This window comes from Pristis pectinata, chromosome 1, assembly GCF_009764475.1.
Source record: "Pristis pectinata isolate sPriPec2 chromosome 1, sPriPec2.1.pri, whole genome shotgun sequence".
NCBI lineage: Eukaryota > Metazoa > Chordata > Chondrichthyes > Rhinopristiformes > Pristidae > Pristis > Pristis pectinata.
The window spans coordinates 118,944,698-118,959,806 of record NC_067405.1 but is presented as its reverse complement, the minus strand read 5'-3'; the positions used below and the strand labels follow the sequence as shown (position 1 = coordinate 118,959,806).

The following is a 15,109-nucleotide window of genomic DNA, read 5'->3' as shown; positions in this document are numbered from 1 at the left end:
GAAGAGGGCAGAAGCCAGAATAAGAAGGTGGGGGAGGGGGAGGAGCACACGCAGGCAGGGGATAGGTGAGAGGGGGAAGGTAGGTGGGTGGGGGAGGGGGAGAAGACAAAGAAGGGGTGGAGTTACCAGAAGTTAGAGCAAAGTGCTACCCGAGGATGTGGTGGAGACAGGTCTCATTGTGGCCTTCAAGAGTAAATTAGATAAATTATATGGGAGGAAAAATGTATTAGGCTATAGAGAAAGAGAGGGGATGGAATTAGAGTGGCTCTGATCGAGAGCCAGTCCCTAGATTCCGTTATAAAGTCAGTATATAATTCTACGAAAGTTTATGCTATCCATAAGAATGAATTTCATTCTTAAGTTTGCCATCTAAGTTAAAGTAATTGGCCTGTAATAATTTCGTTTATTACTGCTACTATTTTAAACAATGGTGTAATGTTAGCACATGTCTGGCACACCTGTTGTTGCAAAAGTGGATGGAAAAGTTCTAAGGCTGAGCATGCGATTAATTGTGAAACCCACACAGCCCATTGCTTCAGATCTTTCCTTGTCTTCATTCCTTCGCATAGAATACAGTAAGTAGCCAATTGATTTTAAAGTATAGATGCACAAGAGACTGTAGATGCTGGGATCTGGAGCAACAAACCATCTGCTGGACCAACTCAGCGGGTGGAGCAGCATCTGCGGGGTTGAAACCCTGCATCAGGACGGCACTGAAACTGCAGACCGAGTACGCAAGGTCTAAGGGGCGTTGCATGTTTGAATGCAGCAAGCAGAAGTAGGCTGACTCCAAACCTGCCGTGCAGGGAAAACATGGGACTCGGTGCATTCCGTCCCTTGACCCGCTGATGTTGGCCGGCCGGTGGGCGGGGCGAGGGGCGAGCCCGGGCAACTGGCCGGCTGGGTGATGTCAGAGCCATCGGGCTGAGCACTGTGGGTAGAGAGGAGGCGCCATCTTCTGCTGTGAAGCCACGGGAATCGGGGCGGCTCGAGGTGGGTGGGCATCGCCGAGAAAGATCTGGAACATTGGCGCTCACACTGGTACCTTGCATGTAAAACCCCGGCCATCTCCCATCACCGTAATACATCACATCCCCGGCTCCGGGTGACGCGACGTCCGTCGGTGCCGGTGGACTGTTGTTCAGCCGGCCCGGGAGGGGGGTGGGGGGCTCCGGCCCGTTAGGGGGAGAATTTGTTAGGAGGAAGGCGAAAGGCTCCCACGCCGCTGCTCCTGTTATCTCCACCTCCCCAACGTTACAGGAAAGGCCGCCGGCCGCACAGCTCCGCACGGAGGGTGGACCGTGAATTTGAAGCAAACGGTAACCGGTTTTAGACTTTGCCGGACGGAGGTGAGGGTGTGGGGATGCTGAACCTAGTCAACGGTATCTCGATCTTGATTGTTGTCTAAACTGTTGGTGATAACGAACCCCTGCAAAGCGTCCGCCGGGGTTTTGCAATCGTTGTTTTCGCCTTTCAGTGATTTGATGAGTAACACGCACAGCTGCAGGTTTACTTTGAGGCTACAGCTGCGCTGACGTTCTGCTTCTGGAAGCGTCCCTGGATGTTTCGGTGTTTGACAGCTCTGTATTAATTATATTTGTGCATTGAATTTTCTCTCTGAGTTAATTGGCGTTGGTAACTTTATGGTTTACATCGTGGGGTAGAGCTTGTCACTGTATTTTGCGGCCTGGCCAAGGGGTTGGCGGTGGTGTAGCTGTGACTCATTTCCTTGAAAAATGAGAACACTTCAGTGTTTTCATGTGAACCAGCGACACTTGCTTTACAGAGTAGCTGCTGCTTGTATCCCGCGGCGTGTTCAGCAAATCTCCCACAGAATTGCTGGTGGCTGTGGTTTGAAATGGTCGTCTCGGTCTCTTCTTGATCTGTTTCAATTGTGGAGGAATAGAACAAAATACAAAGTGAACAGCACCGAATATTTGACAAGGTTTCAAATTTGATTGCTGTAAGCACCAATCTCAATGGAACAAGAAACGGGCAATATTTCGATCAATTTTTCATCAGAACCTATCATGGAAGTTAGTCGTAAGCGCTTGCAATTAATAATTGAGACACAAGGATACAGCTATATCGTTAATTTATGCAAGCTTGAGATACTCCTGAATTCCAAGGTCTTTGTATCATAAAAGTTTTTTTTGAAAATATAATTTATCACGTTCAATTTCAGGGAAGTGAGCACTAATCTGGCACACACATCTGGGAGTACTCCAGATTCAGATGGTGACTGTGCAGAATTCCTAAAGACCTTGGACTAACAGGCTCACCATTGGCTAGCGTGTTCCTTTTGCCATTGGACATGCATCCAGCATAATGTCTTTGTTGTAGCATAGTCATGTGACAGTCCTTGTTGAAATTGAGGGAAGGAAGTGATCATCCAAAAACAAAATCTGTTTTCTTTACTGTGTGCTATGTAAATGTTGGTACTGCAGAAGCTCATACCACTGAGGGCTATTTCACAAAAAATGTAATGCGAGTTTAGACGGATGCTGCATGTGAGTCAATCATTGCTTTCACTGGACTCAAAGCGGTGATTCTCGTAGACTTGCCAGTGTGCGCTTCTCCCACAGGTTCATAAATGGCAAGTAGCTGATTAACATATTAGACAACTGAATACAGGGATCCTGCAGGCTCGGTTTTGCTGTTGTGTTAAATTTACATTAATAAGATCCTGAGGACTCAGTCAAGGAAATTTGGATGATCTTAAGCTGTTCAAGTAAGAACTAGTGTCCCCACTTCTGAAAATCTGGCATTACTTTTTACAAATGGATGGGCTTGCTTAATATTCAGTTGACATTTGATTTTATTACATTTGCCCAACTGGCATACAAAGGAGTGCCTAGCTGCTCACTTTTAATTTGAATTTAGGCATGTTTCAAGTTACCTTGGAGTGGCCCTGGACACGTTATGGTTCTAGGTAAAAGGTTGAGATCTAGCAAGAGAGATGGCAGCATCTCTGTATATAAGTAATAGCAAGTTTAGGGTTCAGGAAGGAGGACATACGCCAGTCCTCATAGAGGGGTCAGCGGTGGAAAGGGTGAACAGCTTCAAGTTCCTTGGCATCAGCATCTCGGAGGATCTATTCTGGGCCCAACACATCGATGCAATCATGAAGAAGCCACCCCAGCAGCTCTACTTCATTAGAAGTTTGAGGACATTTGGTACGTCTCCAAAGACCCTTACAAATGTACAGTGGAGAGCATTCTGACTGGTTGCATCATAGCCTGGTATGAAGGCACTATTGCATAGGATTGCAAGAGGCTGCAGAGGGATGTAGACTCAGCCAGTTCCATCACGGGCACAACCCTCTCCACCATTGAGGACATCTTCAAGAGGCTGTGCCTCAAGAAAGTGGCATCTATCATTAACGACTCTCACTGTCCAGGACATGCCCTCTTCTCGTTACTACCATTGGGGAGGAGGTTCAGGAGCCTGAAGATCCTCACTCAATGATTTAGGAATAGCTTCTTCCTCTTCACCATTAGATCTCTGGTCCATGAACACTACTTTTTTTTTTGCACTATTTATTTTTGTAATTCATAGTAAATTTTATGTCTTTGCACTACTGCTGCCGCAAAACAATAAGTTTCACGATGTACAAGTCAGTGATAATAAATCTGATTCTGACCATGTGTGCAAATGTGAGTACGCAAGCTCTGAACTTTCCCTACTGAACTCTGACGTTGGATACCTCATGACATTCAAGATAAGGTATTTATTTATTAGTCACATGTACATCGAAACACACAATGAAATGCATCTTTTTGCATTACTGAGAATGTGCTAGGGCAGCTGGCAAGTGTTGCCACTCTTCTGGTGCCAACATAGCATGCCCACAACTCCTAACCTGTACATCTTTGAAAAGTGGGAGGAAACTAGAGCACCCAGAGGAAACTCATGCAGACACACGGGGAGAACATACAAACTCCTTACAGACAGCAGTGGGAATTGAACCCTGGTCACTGGCGCTGTAATAGTATATTGCTAACTGCTGCACTACTGTGCCGCCCAGTGGTAAGAACATGAAATTGCAGTATTTCTACAGTTCTTTTGCAAGATAATGTTGCATTAGATCTGGCACAGGAGCAAATCTTCATTTATTTGTATCCCCCCTCCCCTCCATAGTTAGGAAGGGCTGAAAAATCAGTTGTTTCCTGCTTGTGGTATGCTTCTTGGTCCTTGTTCAGCAGATGTTGGATATGATGGCTCATTTTATTTAAATATTTACAAACGCTGTTCAGAGTTAAGTGTGAAGAATGGCAACATTGCTCGAGAACTGGAGCATTACTGTTGTGGTATATTAAAAATACATCATGAGCTCACAAGTAATGAGATACACAAAAATATCTATAATTTGCTGCAAATGTACATGGAACAGTGCAGCACAGGAACAGGCCCACCATGTCTGCGCCAACCACGATGCCAATCTAACTAATCCCATCTGTCTGCACGTAGCCTGTACCTTCGATTCCCTGCCTGTTCCTGCATCTATCTAAATGCTTCTTAAACATTGCTATTGTATCTGTTTCTACCACCTCCCCTGGCAGTGCATTTCAAGCACCTACCACTCTGTGTAATTAAAAAAAAGTCACATCTCCCCTCTTCTTACCTTAAACCTGTGCCCTCTAGTATTTGAGATTTCCACCGTGGGGGGGGGGGGGTGAACTTTGACTATCTACCCTACCTATGGCTCTCATAATTTTGTATACTTTATCAGGTCACCCCTCAGCTCTAGAGAAAACAATTTAAGTTTGTCCAAACTTTTCTTATAGCTAATACACTCCAGTCCAGGCAGCATCTTGGTAAACCTCTCCAAAGCCTCCACATCCTTCCTATAGTGTGGCGACCAGAAATGCTCACGATATTCCAAATATGGCCTAACTAAAGTTTCATACAGCTGAACTTGATGCCCACTTTTATAGTCAATGCCCTGACTGATGAAGGCAAGCATGCCATATGCCTTCTTTACCACCCTATCCACTTGTTGTCACTTTCAGGGAACTATAGACATGCACCCCAATATCCCTCTGTGTATTAATGCTCCAAAGGGTCCTGCTATTTACTGTATATTTCCCTCTTGCATTTGACCTCCCAAAATGCATCACCTCAAATTGTCCAGGTTAAAATCCATCTGCCATTTCTCTGTCCAAATTTCCAACTGATCTGTCCCACAGTATCCTTGAATAATCTTGCTCACTATCCACAACTTGGCAAATTTTTATGTTGTCTGCAAACTTACTAATCAGACCACTTACAATTTTGTCCAAATCATTTACTGAGGTCACAGCACTGATCCTTGTGGAACATCACTGGTCATAAACCTCCAGTCAGAATAATACCCCTCCACCATTATCCTCTGTCTCCTATGACAAGCCAATTTTATATCCTATTTACCAATTCTCCATGGATCCCACGTGACATAAGCTTCTGGATCAGCCTATCATGAGGGGCTTTGTAAAATGCTTTAGTAACCAAAGTTTTATACAGCTGTGAATGACTTGCCAACATCCACTGCTTACCCTCATGAATAGTCTTTGTCACCTCAGAACACTTGATCAAATTTCTGAGACAGGACCTCCCATGCATAAAGCCATTGGTGATTATCCCTAATTAGTCCATGCTTTTCCAAGTGCAATAAAACCCTGTCCCTAAGAATGTCCTCCAGTAATTTTCCTATCACTGATGTCAGGCTCACCAGGCTATAATTTGCTGGATTATCCCTGATGCCCTTCTTAACCAAAGGAACAACATTGCTATTCTCCAGATTCTGGGACATTGCCTGTGTCTGAAGAGGAATCAAAGATCTTTCAAGGTCCCAGCAGTCTCCTCCCTTGCTTCCCTCAGTATCCTGAGATAGATTCCATCAGGCCCCTGGGGACTTTATCTGCCTTAATGTTTTCAAGACACCCAACACCAGCCTATCCTTAATATTGACATGCCCTAGAATATCAACATACCTCTACCTGATCTCACCATCATCCATGTCCTTCTCCTTGGCGAATACCAATGTAAAGAACTCATTTAGGACCTCGCGCACATCCTCTGGCTCCACACATAAATTCCCTCCTTTGTCCTTGAGTGGACCAACCCTTTCCCAAGCTACCCTCTTGCTCCTAATATGCATATAAAATGCCTTGGAATGCTCCTTAGTCCTACCTGTCAAGAATATTTCATGGCCCTATTTAGCCCTCCTCATTCCTTGTTTAAGTTCTTTACGTTTTCTTTATATTCCTAAAGGGCCTTTTTTGATTTTAGCTTCCAAAACCTTGCATATGCTTCCTTTTTCTTTTTGACTACTAAGGGAGTCCTGGTCAAAACTGGGGGAAATTAAAATCACCCACTACAACAATCCTGTTGTTTTTGCAGCTTTTCATGATGTGCCTAGATATCTGTTCCTCTATCTCCTGCTGGCTATAGGGAGGCCTATGGTCCCATCATAGCGATTGCACCTTTCTTATTCCTGACTCCATCTGGAAGAGATCTCCAAGATGTCCTCTTTAATTGCAGTTATAACATTCTCCCTAATCAGTCATGCAACTCCACCGTCTCTTTTACATCCCTCTCTAAGTCTGTAAACATCTAAACCCTGGAATGTTGTGCTGCCAGCCTTCTGTAATGGCTACAGCATTGCCGTTCCATGTTGAATCCATGCTGTAGCTTATCTGGTTTACTCAGTATACTCCTTGCATTAAAATAAATATACTTCAGACCTTCAGTGCCATCATGTTCATTAACCTGGCCTTGCCTGTTCTGATTGGACTTGCTTGACAATCTCTACCTTCTCCTCAACCTCTTCACCTGCTGACCGACTGCTCTGGTTCCCATCCCCTGTCTTATTAGTTTAAATCCTCTCAGGTGACACTAGCAAACCTCCCTGCAAGGATATAGGTGCCCCTCTAATAAAGTTTCCAGCCTTGCTGAAACCCATGTGATCTGAAATTTAATCGTTTACAATGAGCAGGCATAATAAGTCATTGATGGAACCTTGATTAATCTTTCCAAACAGTAGTTGCTAAGTATTTCACTTTTTTCTTTAGCATTAGTTAGGATTATATAGCATTAGTTATTGGTATTGGTTTATTATTTTCACTTGTACTGAGGTACAGTGAAAAACTTGTCTTGCTTGTCAATTGTACAGGTCAATTCATTACACAGTGCAGTTACATCAAGTTAGTACAGAGTGCATTGAGGTAGTATAGGTAAAAAGAATAACAGTACAGAGTAAAGTGTCACAGCTACAGGGGAAGTGCAGTGCAGGTAGACAATAACCAGCAAGGTCACAACAAGGTAGATTGTGAGGTCAGAGTCCATCTCATCGTATAAGGGAACCATTCAATAGTCTTATCACAGTGGGATAGAAGCTGTCCTTGAGCCTGGTGGTATGTACCCTCAGGCTCCTGTATCTTCTACCTTGGTATTGGTTTATTATTGTCACTTGTACCAAGGTGCAGTGAAAAACTTGTCTTGCATACCGATTGTACAGGTCAATTCATTACACAGTGCAGTTACATTGAGTTAGTACAAAGTCCATTGATGTAGTACAGGTAAAAACAATAACAATACAGAGTAAAGTGTCACAGCTACAGAGAAAGTGCAGTGCAATAAGGTGCAAGGTCACAACAAGGTAGATTGTGAGGTCATAGTCCATCTCACTGTATAAGGGAACTGTTCAATAGTCTTATCACAGTGGGGTAGAAGCTGTCCTTAAGTCTGGTGGTACGTGCCCTCAGACTCCTGCATCTTCTACCAGATGGAAGAGGAGAGAAGAGAGAATGACCCGGGTGGGTGGGGTCTTTGATTATGCTGGCTGCTTCACCAAGGCAGCGAGAGGTAGAGTGCAAGGAGGGGAGGCTGGTTTCCATGACGCACTGGGCTGTGTCCACAACTCTCTGCAGTTTCTTGTAGTCCTGGGCAGAGCAGTTGCTGTACCAAGCCGTAATACATCCAGATAGGAATACCTGCTCTGCTGCCAGCAAAACACCAGCGATTCCACTTAAGGAGTGATGCCATTACTAGGGACCCTTTGGTATATTCTAAAGATGTTTGAGATGCTAACGGGCTGCCCCCAGAACACTCTACACAAAAGATGCATTTCACTGTGTGTTTTGATAAGAAATCACAGCCCCAAATTACACCAAAAAAATTGGTAATCAACAGTAAAAGACATTCATTGTTGGGAGAAAATGCCTTTGAATAATGTAAAATTTCCCTTTTTAGTATGCAATTAACAATGTAGTGAGCAGTGATATTTAACTCCATTGGCATCCTAAAATCCATATTTGATAAGTTTTTATGTTTTATCCCTTTTTTTTCCTGAATCATATTTAATTCTTAAGGCTTGGTGGTAGTGGTTGGAACTGGAAGGATTGAATTTATTTCATTGAAATCAGAGGAGCTACCTTTCACCATTGTCAAATTTTTAAAAATATTTTTAATTCTCAGTTTGGGAATGAAGTGGGTAATCAATGGAAATATAATGGCTTCTGTGGACTGCACTGACTAGCCAAGGAAAAGTTGAGTTAATGCTAAGTGTTCAATATTACAGAACCTACACTTTATGATAGCCATATTTTATATAAATAAAGATTTTAGAAAATACAGAAGATATATAATTTAGAGTTTTGAAAATGTAGAATTTTGTGAATGTACATTTATGTAAGTTTAATATAAGTAAATAGTTTGGCTGTCCATGATGATACTAAACACAACAGTAAATTCCAGTTTTTAAAGTAGTGAATATGTAAGCTGTTTAACAGAAAACATGTTTGGCCTTTACAGAACTGTTGCATTTTAATCTTTTAATGAATTCAAAATATTTATCCAATCATTACAAATGTAAATTGTGTAGGTACATGTAAACAAAATGAAGAATTTAATCCCATGAAACATTCTCACATCACACACAAACAGCTTTAGTTTGCTTATAAAAGTTTTTGGAGTAACTTACAAAAGCTATAAGGGAGGAAAAGATGAAATACAAGGGTAAACTAACCAATAATATAAAAAATTCCAGAAGTTTTTTAAATACTTAAAGGGTAAGAGAGAGGCAAGAGTGGACATTGGACCGTTTGAAAGTGATGCTGGAGAATTAGTAATGAGGAGATGGTGGAGGAGCTAAATAAGTACTTTGCATCAGTCTTCACAGTGGAAGACACCAGTAACATGCCAGAAATTCAAGAGAGTCGGGGGGAAGAGGTGAGTGTGGTGGCCATTACTGAAGAGAAGGTGCTGGGGCAGCTGAAAGGCCTGAAGGTGGATAAATCACTTGGACCAAATGGACTACATCCCAGAGTTCTGAAAAAGGTAGCTGAAGAGATTGGGGGGGCATTAGTAGTGATCTTTCAAGAATGACTGGAGTCAGGCAGGGTCCCAGAGGAATGGAAAATTGCAAATGTGACACCGCTGTTTAAGAATAGAAGAAGGCAAAGATAGGAAATTATAGGCTGGTTAGCCTGACCTTGGTGGTTGGTAAGATTGCAGAATCCATTATTAAGCATGAAATTTCAGAATACTTAGTGTATGATAAAATAGGACAAAGTCAGCACAGTTTCATTAAGGGGAGATCTTGCCTGACAAATTTGTTAGAATTTTTTGAGGAGGTAACAAGCAAATTAGACAAAAGAGAGTCAGTGGATGTTACTTACTTAGATTTTCAGAGGGCCTTTGACAAGGTGCTGTACACCAGGTTGCTAAACAAGATAAGGGCCCGTGGTGTTAGAGGCAAGGTACTAGCGTGGATAGAGGATTGAATGACTGGCAGAAGTCAGAGAGTGGGGATAAAGGGGTCCTTTTCAGGATGGCTGCCAGCGACTAGTGGAGTTCTATAGGGGGTCAGTGTTGAGACCACAACTTTTTACTTTATACAGTAATGATCTGTATGAAGGAACTGATGGCGTTGTGGCCAAATTTGCAGACGATACCAAGATAGGTGGAAGAACAGGTAATGTCGCAGAGGCAGCGAGTCTGCAGAAGGAGTTGGACAGGTTGGGAGAGTGGCCAAAGAAGTGGCAGATGGAATACGGTGTAGGGAAGTGTGGGATATGCACTCCGGTAGGAAGAATAAAGGTGTAGACTATTTTCCAAATGTGGAGAAGATTCAGAAATCAAAGGTGCAAAGGGACATGGGAGTCCCAGTTCAAGATTCCCTCAAGGTTAACTTACAGGTCAAGTTGGTAGTAAAGAAGGCAAATGCAGTGTAAATTAAGGACTAAGAACATAAGAGCAGGGATATCCTGCTGAGGCTTTATAAGGCATTGATCAGACCACATTTGGAATATTGTGAGTAATTTTGGGCCCCATATCTAAGGATCGATGGGCTAGCCTTGGAGAGGGTCCAGGGGAGGTTCACAAGAATGATCCCAGGAATGAAAGTCTTAACATATGAGGAGCTTATGATGTCTCTGGGCCTGTACCTTATGGAGTTCAGAAGGATGAGGGGGAATCTCACTGAAAGACCTGAATAAAATGGATGTGGAAAAGGGGTTTCCATTCATTGGAGAGTCCAGGATCAGAGGACACAGCCTCAGAATAAACAGACAGCCCTTTAAGACTGAGATGGGGTGGAATTTCTTCAGCCACAGGGTAGTGAATCTGTGGAATTCATTGCCACAGATGGCTATGGAGGCCAAGTCACTGGGTGTATGTAATGCAGAGATTGATTGGTGAGGGGGCTAAGGGTTACAGGGAGAAGGTGGGAGAATGGGTTTAAAAAAAAATTGAATGGCAGAGTAGACTCGATGGGCTGAATGGTCTAATTTTGCTCTTGTATCATGTGGTCTAATAGTTGTCTATTTGCCTGGGCCCCAAAATTCCCCTTCTAAACTTATTTGCATCTGTTTTTCTCTGCTTACTTTAAGGCAGTCCTTAAGACATTCATTACATTTGTTTTCATATTTCCTCTAATGGCTGAGTGTGAAATTTTGTTTGATAAAGCTCCTATTAATTGCCTTGGGAAATTTTATTACATCAAAGGCACTATATAAATTCAAGCCATGTTTTGTTTTCTTGTGAAAATCTCCAATAACTTTATGGTTGATCAGAACCAATGCGGTAGGGTAATTCAATCTTTTTCTGCCAATCCTTAGAAAAGGTTTTCTAAAAAGGTAATACAGGTTGACCCCAGGTTACGAACACCTGACTTATAGACACATGAACGAGCTCCCATGATATTATTCAATTCAAAAGTCCGACATACATACATACATTCTTTCCTACGAATGGCAGAACTGTTTTTTTTCTCTCTGCACTTCTAGTAATTATTCTTTCTTGTCAGTTTTGTGTGTTTTTGATGTCATTCATTACAATACTATGGAGGTATGGTTACTATATTGAGTTTTTTGAGTGTTTTCTGACTTGTGGACAAAATCGACTTATGGACGTCTGTAAAACAGAGCCCGTTCGTTATCCAGGAATTGCCTGTAACGTGATTTAATACTTCCTGTTGTTGGAGTGTAAAATCGTTATGCTTTAGTTCAATGGAATCTGAAATAAACGATGGTAAGGAATTGGAAAATATTTTAGTCCAGTGGCATGGTGGTTGTCCATGGCAAACATTTAGCTAGAGAATACTTTGTATAGCTCATTTTTGTATTTTGGAAGTGGGAAAGCAACAAGTGCTTAAACTTTGAGGCTGATTCTTAAAGATTTTGAAACTACAAGTTAAATATATGTTCCTGTTTGGTCCTACTTTCGCTTCCTGTAGTGTTAGTTTTCAAGCCTCCTTTTTTTTTAACAATGAGGTCAGGCTTGGTGAAAATATTGATGAGCTGGCAAGACCAAAATTATTGATGGTTTCATAGTTCTCTAGTCAAGGAAAATGAAACCGCATTGTGCAATGCATCTGCACTGCATTTGAAAATTTCTAAAGTAAATGTAAGCCTCTGAAGGGACTTAGAACTTTAGGGCATTCTAAACTTTCTTTACGAGCTGCAGCTATGCTACTACTGGTGTTATGTAAAAATAGTTGAAAGTCAATCAGCTATTTTTGTGACCAGAAGAATATATGCTGGAAATGTGAAGCTAAATGTGCAAATTTTCAATATAATCAATCTGTAAATGAGGGAGTGGACTTTACCACCAGATATTTTGCTGTTGTACTGATCTTGAGCATTTTAGTCCTGTACTGGAGTTCTTTATGTGAAATTACCTATGATTTTGAAGTACAAAATACTATGAACTGTATATATTTTCTGTTCTTTGTATTTTGACATGTATAATTTGTGAAATGAAATCGACTATATTTTGGCTAATTATTCAAAACAAATTGAAGCACCATATTTTTGCACTTGCTTGTGCCTCTGATCTGAATGTTTATTATATTATAATAGTGTACAGTGCTTGAAACCTGTTCAACTCAAGTTTGTTTATATTCTTGTACAATATCAATTGGAAATCTGATATAGCTTATTCTAATTAAATTCAATTATAATCAGACAAATTAGAGATATCTGTAAATTAACATAGGCAATAATACTCTAAGAACTGGTGTATTAAACCCATTCTAATTTTGCTCATGAAGTTAAAATGGTATAGAAGCCAAACTCTACTCGAATGTTATTGAGCCATTTGTATTGCCTTGCATAATTTTTAAATGACCTTATACCTGATGTGAATGAAACAGTTGTCAAGATTTCCATGTAATGCGATCATTTGACTCAATACATTCTCATTTCTGACACAACAAGATGATGTCAACTAGCATTTGTAGACTTGCAGATGGAATAAAATGCCCAGCTCCTAAATAGCTTATAGCTTACTGGTTTATAAATTATAAAATCAATGGTAGTCATGCTTGAAAACAGTTGCACTCCCAGTTCATTTTGTGTAGGCTTGATTTTAAAATGGAAATAAAACATGTTACACAGCAAAATGGCACTCGGGCTTTGCCTGGCCCAATTGCTTGGAAATTTTATGTGTGCATCAGTTTTGAAATGAATTATTCTATTGAAAATTAAACAAGGTTGTTATAATTACTTATGCCAGGGTGTCAAAGCATATTAAGGTTACCAGAATGGTAAATGGTTCTGAGGCTGAGTAGAACCTAAAGAAGGAATTAGAGGAGACAGGAATGCTGAGTCTGGGCATTTAATATTTGGCTGTGGGCATTGATGATATTTCAAATGTCCTTAGAATTTCAGTCTGTGATATTATCAGAAAGTTCTGTTAACCTTGGAAGAAATTTTGTAATATTTACAGTCTTTTTTTACATTATTCTTGCAATATTGCATTGCTGCATGAGATTTAACATACGAGTTTTAATATTAAGTGGGTCTAGTAGTGTTTTTCCTGCACTCTCACCTCAAATTAGGCAATGGTTGAATAGCATGTTGGAAAGTAATGGCACAAAGGTCATGAAATAATTTTGGGGAAAGTGTATTCCAAATTCTTCACAGACTCTGTATACTTCTAGGGCCTATGATTTTTCAACAATATTGCCATTGCTAAAGCAATCTATAGCTAACCAGTAGGAGGTTTTGATAGGAAGATGGAGGCAAGCTATCAAACCACTATCAGTTGATTCTTCATTCCTTCCCAAGAAACTTGCCTTCAAGAAATTAGTAATTTAGTCTTAGCCCAGTGTCCATCTGTGCTAATGTATTTGGATACGGCAGGCTGGTCAAGCTCTCCATCCAGACCCAAGAGACATCCCATGAAACAGAACAGGCCTCGTTTTGAATCTCTGGCATTGGATCCACAGGCCCCACCCTAGAACACTGCTGTCAAAAGGCTTTGAACTGGTTTTAAATGTGTCTTGGAGAAGCATTTAACAACTACCAAATAGATGCCAATAAATATCAAATATATAAAGAGTTAAAATATTTTAAGAAAGATTAAATTTAATTTAAAATGCTTAAATTATATGAAGTAATCAAATGCATGTCCAGGTATCTATGGCAAAAAAACTGGCCCCTGTTTCAGCACATCAGTTATCCACTGCTAGATTCAGTGGTGAGTCTAGCAGTGGAGTGGGGAGGTCATATGCTGATATCTCATCCTCGAACTTCTCTTGGGCTTCTGCATTTGGACATACTTACATGGAGGTCTGAACATGTGGAGCACATGTTCTAGATTGTATACCAAAGGATGTGTTGTAGGGCCAATTCAAGAACTGTAACATAGAGGAAGGCCAAGGATCCAATCTAGTGATATCAATAAATTCCGAATTTCTGCTGACTACTGGGAGAACCTTGTACGTAACTGTTCTTTCTTGAGAATTTGGTTCAGGGCTGGTGCAGACAATCGGAGAACTGTCAGAGGGTCCAGACTGGGACTCAGGTGAGCTAGAAAGCAAAGTATGTGTGAACTTGAATGTGGAGGGTGGGCCTGCAGTCATTCTGGGAAGGCTTTCTACTTGCTAAATTATCTCTCCCACAACCCCACAGGGAAACACCATTGACTGAAGAAATTCGTCATGTTTCTTTTCATCTGTCAAGAATTTGGTTTCTGGTTGTTAGAAGGTTGTCCCTGGTTGGAGGTAGTGAATATTTTTATAGTTGGAGTCTCAAGTGATAGTGTTGAGCTTCACGAGTGTTACAACTGCACTCATCCGGGGAATTAAACAATTTCTTTGTCATGCTGTTGGCTTGTGGCTTGTGCCTTGTAGATGGTGGTTAGGCTTTGGAGAATCTCTCATTATTGAATATTCAGCCTTTGACCAGCTCTAGTAGCCATTCTATTTAAGATAGGATATCTTTATTAGTCACATATACATCAAAACACACAGTGAAAACATCTTTTGCGTAGCGTTCTGGGAGCAGCCCGCAAGTAGCGCCGTTCTTCCAGCACCAACATAGCATGCCCATAACTTCCTAACCTGTATGCCTTTGGAATGTAGGAGGAAACTGGAGCACCCGGAGGAAACCCATGCAGACACGGGGAGAACATTATGTGACGGAGTTGTTAAATTTTCGGTCAGTAGTGATCATCAAGTTGTTGGTGGAGGAGTTGGCTTTAGTAATGTCATTGAATGTCAAGGGAAAGTGGTTAATCTTTCTCTTGTTCAAAACGATCTTGTATGGTACAAATGTTCTTTGCCACTTGGAGCCCAATCCAGAATATTTTCTGGGATTTGCTGCATGTGGGCGAGATCCGTTAT

General features: G+C 41.3%; 1 protein-coding gene across 11 annotated transcripts in view; it reads left to right on the top strand.

The window, feature by feature from the left end:
* The first annotated feature begins 778 nt into the window (after positions 1 to 778).
* Positions 779 to 15,109, top strand: part of klc1a (kinesin light chain 1a) — a 74,457-nt gene continuing 60,126 nt past the window's right edge. For 6 of the 11 annotated variants that reach the window (XR_007958110.1, XM_052037734.1, XM_052037644.1 and 3 more), the window contains exons 1-2: positions 779 to 993; positions 14,849 to 14,924. Coding sequence is in view for 6 of the 11 variants with exons in the window: in XM_052037734.1 (XP_051893694.1) it covers positions 14,878 to 14,924 (47 nt within the window). In the remaining 5 variants the exon portion in view is untranslated. Of the gene's footprint in view, positions 994 to 1,013; positions 1,350 to 14,848; positions 14,925 to 15,109 lie in introns of those variants that run through there. The other 5 variants (XM_052037822.1, XM_052037383.1, XM_052037303.1 and 2 more) reach the window with 4 other exon arrangements.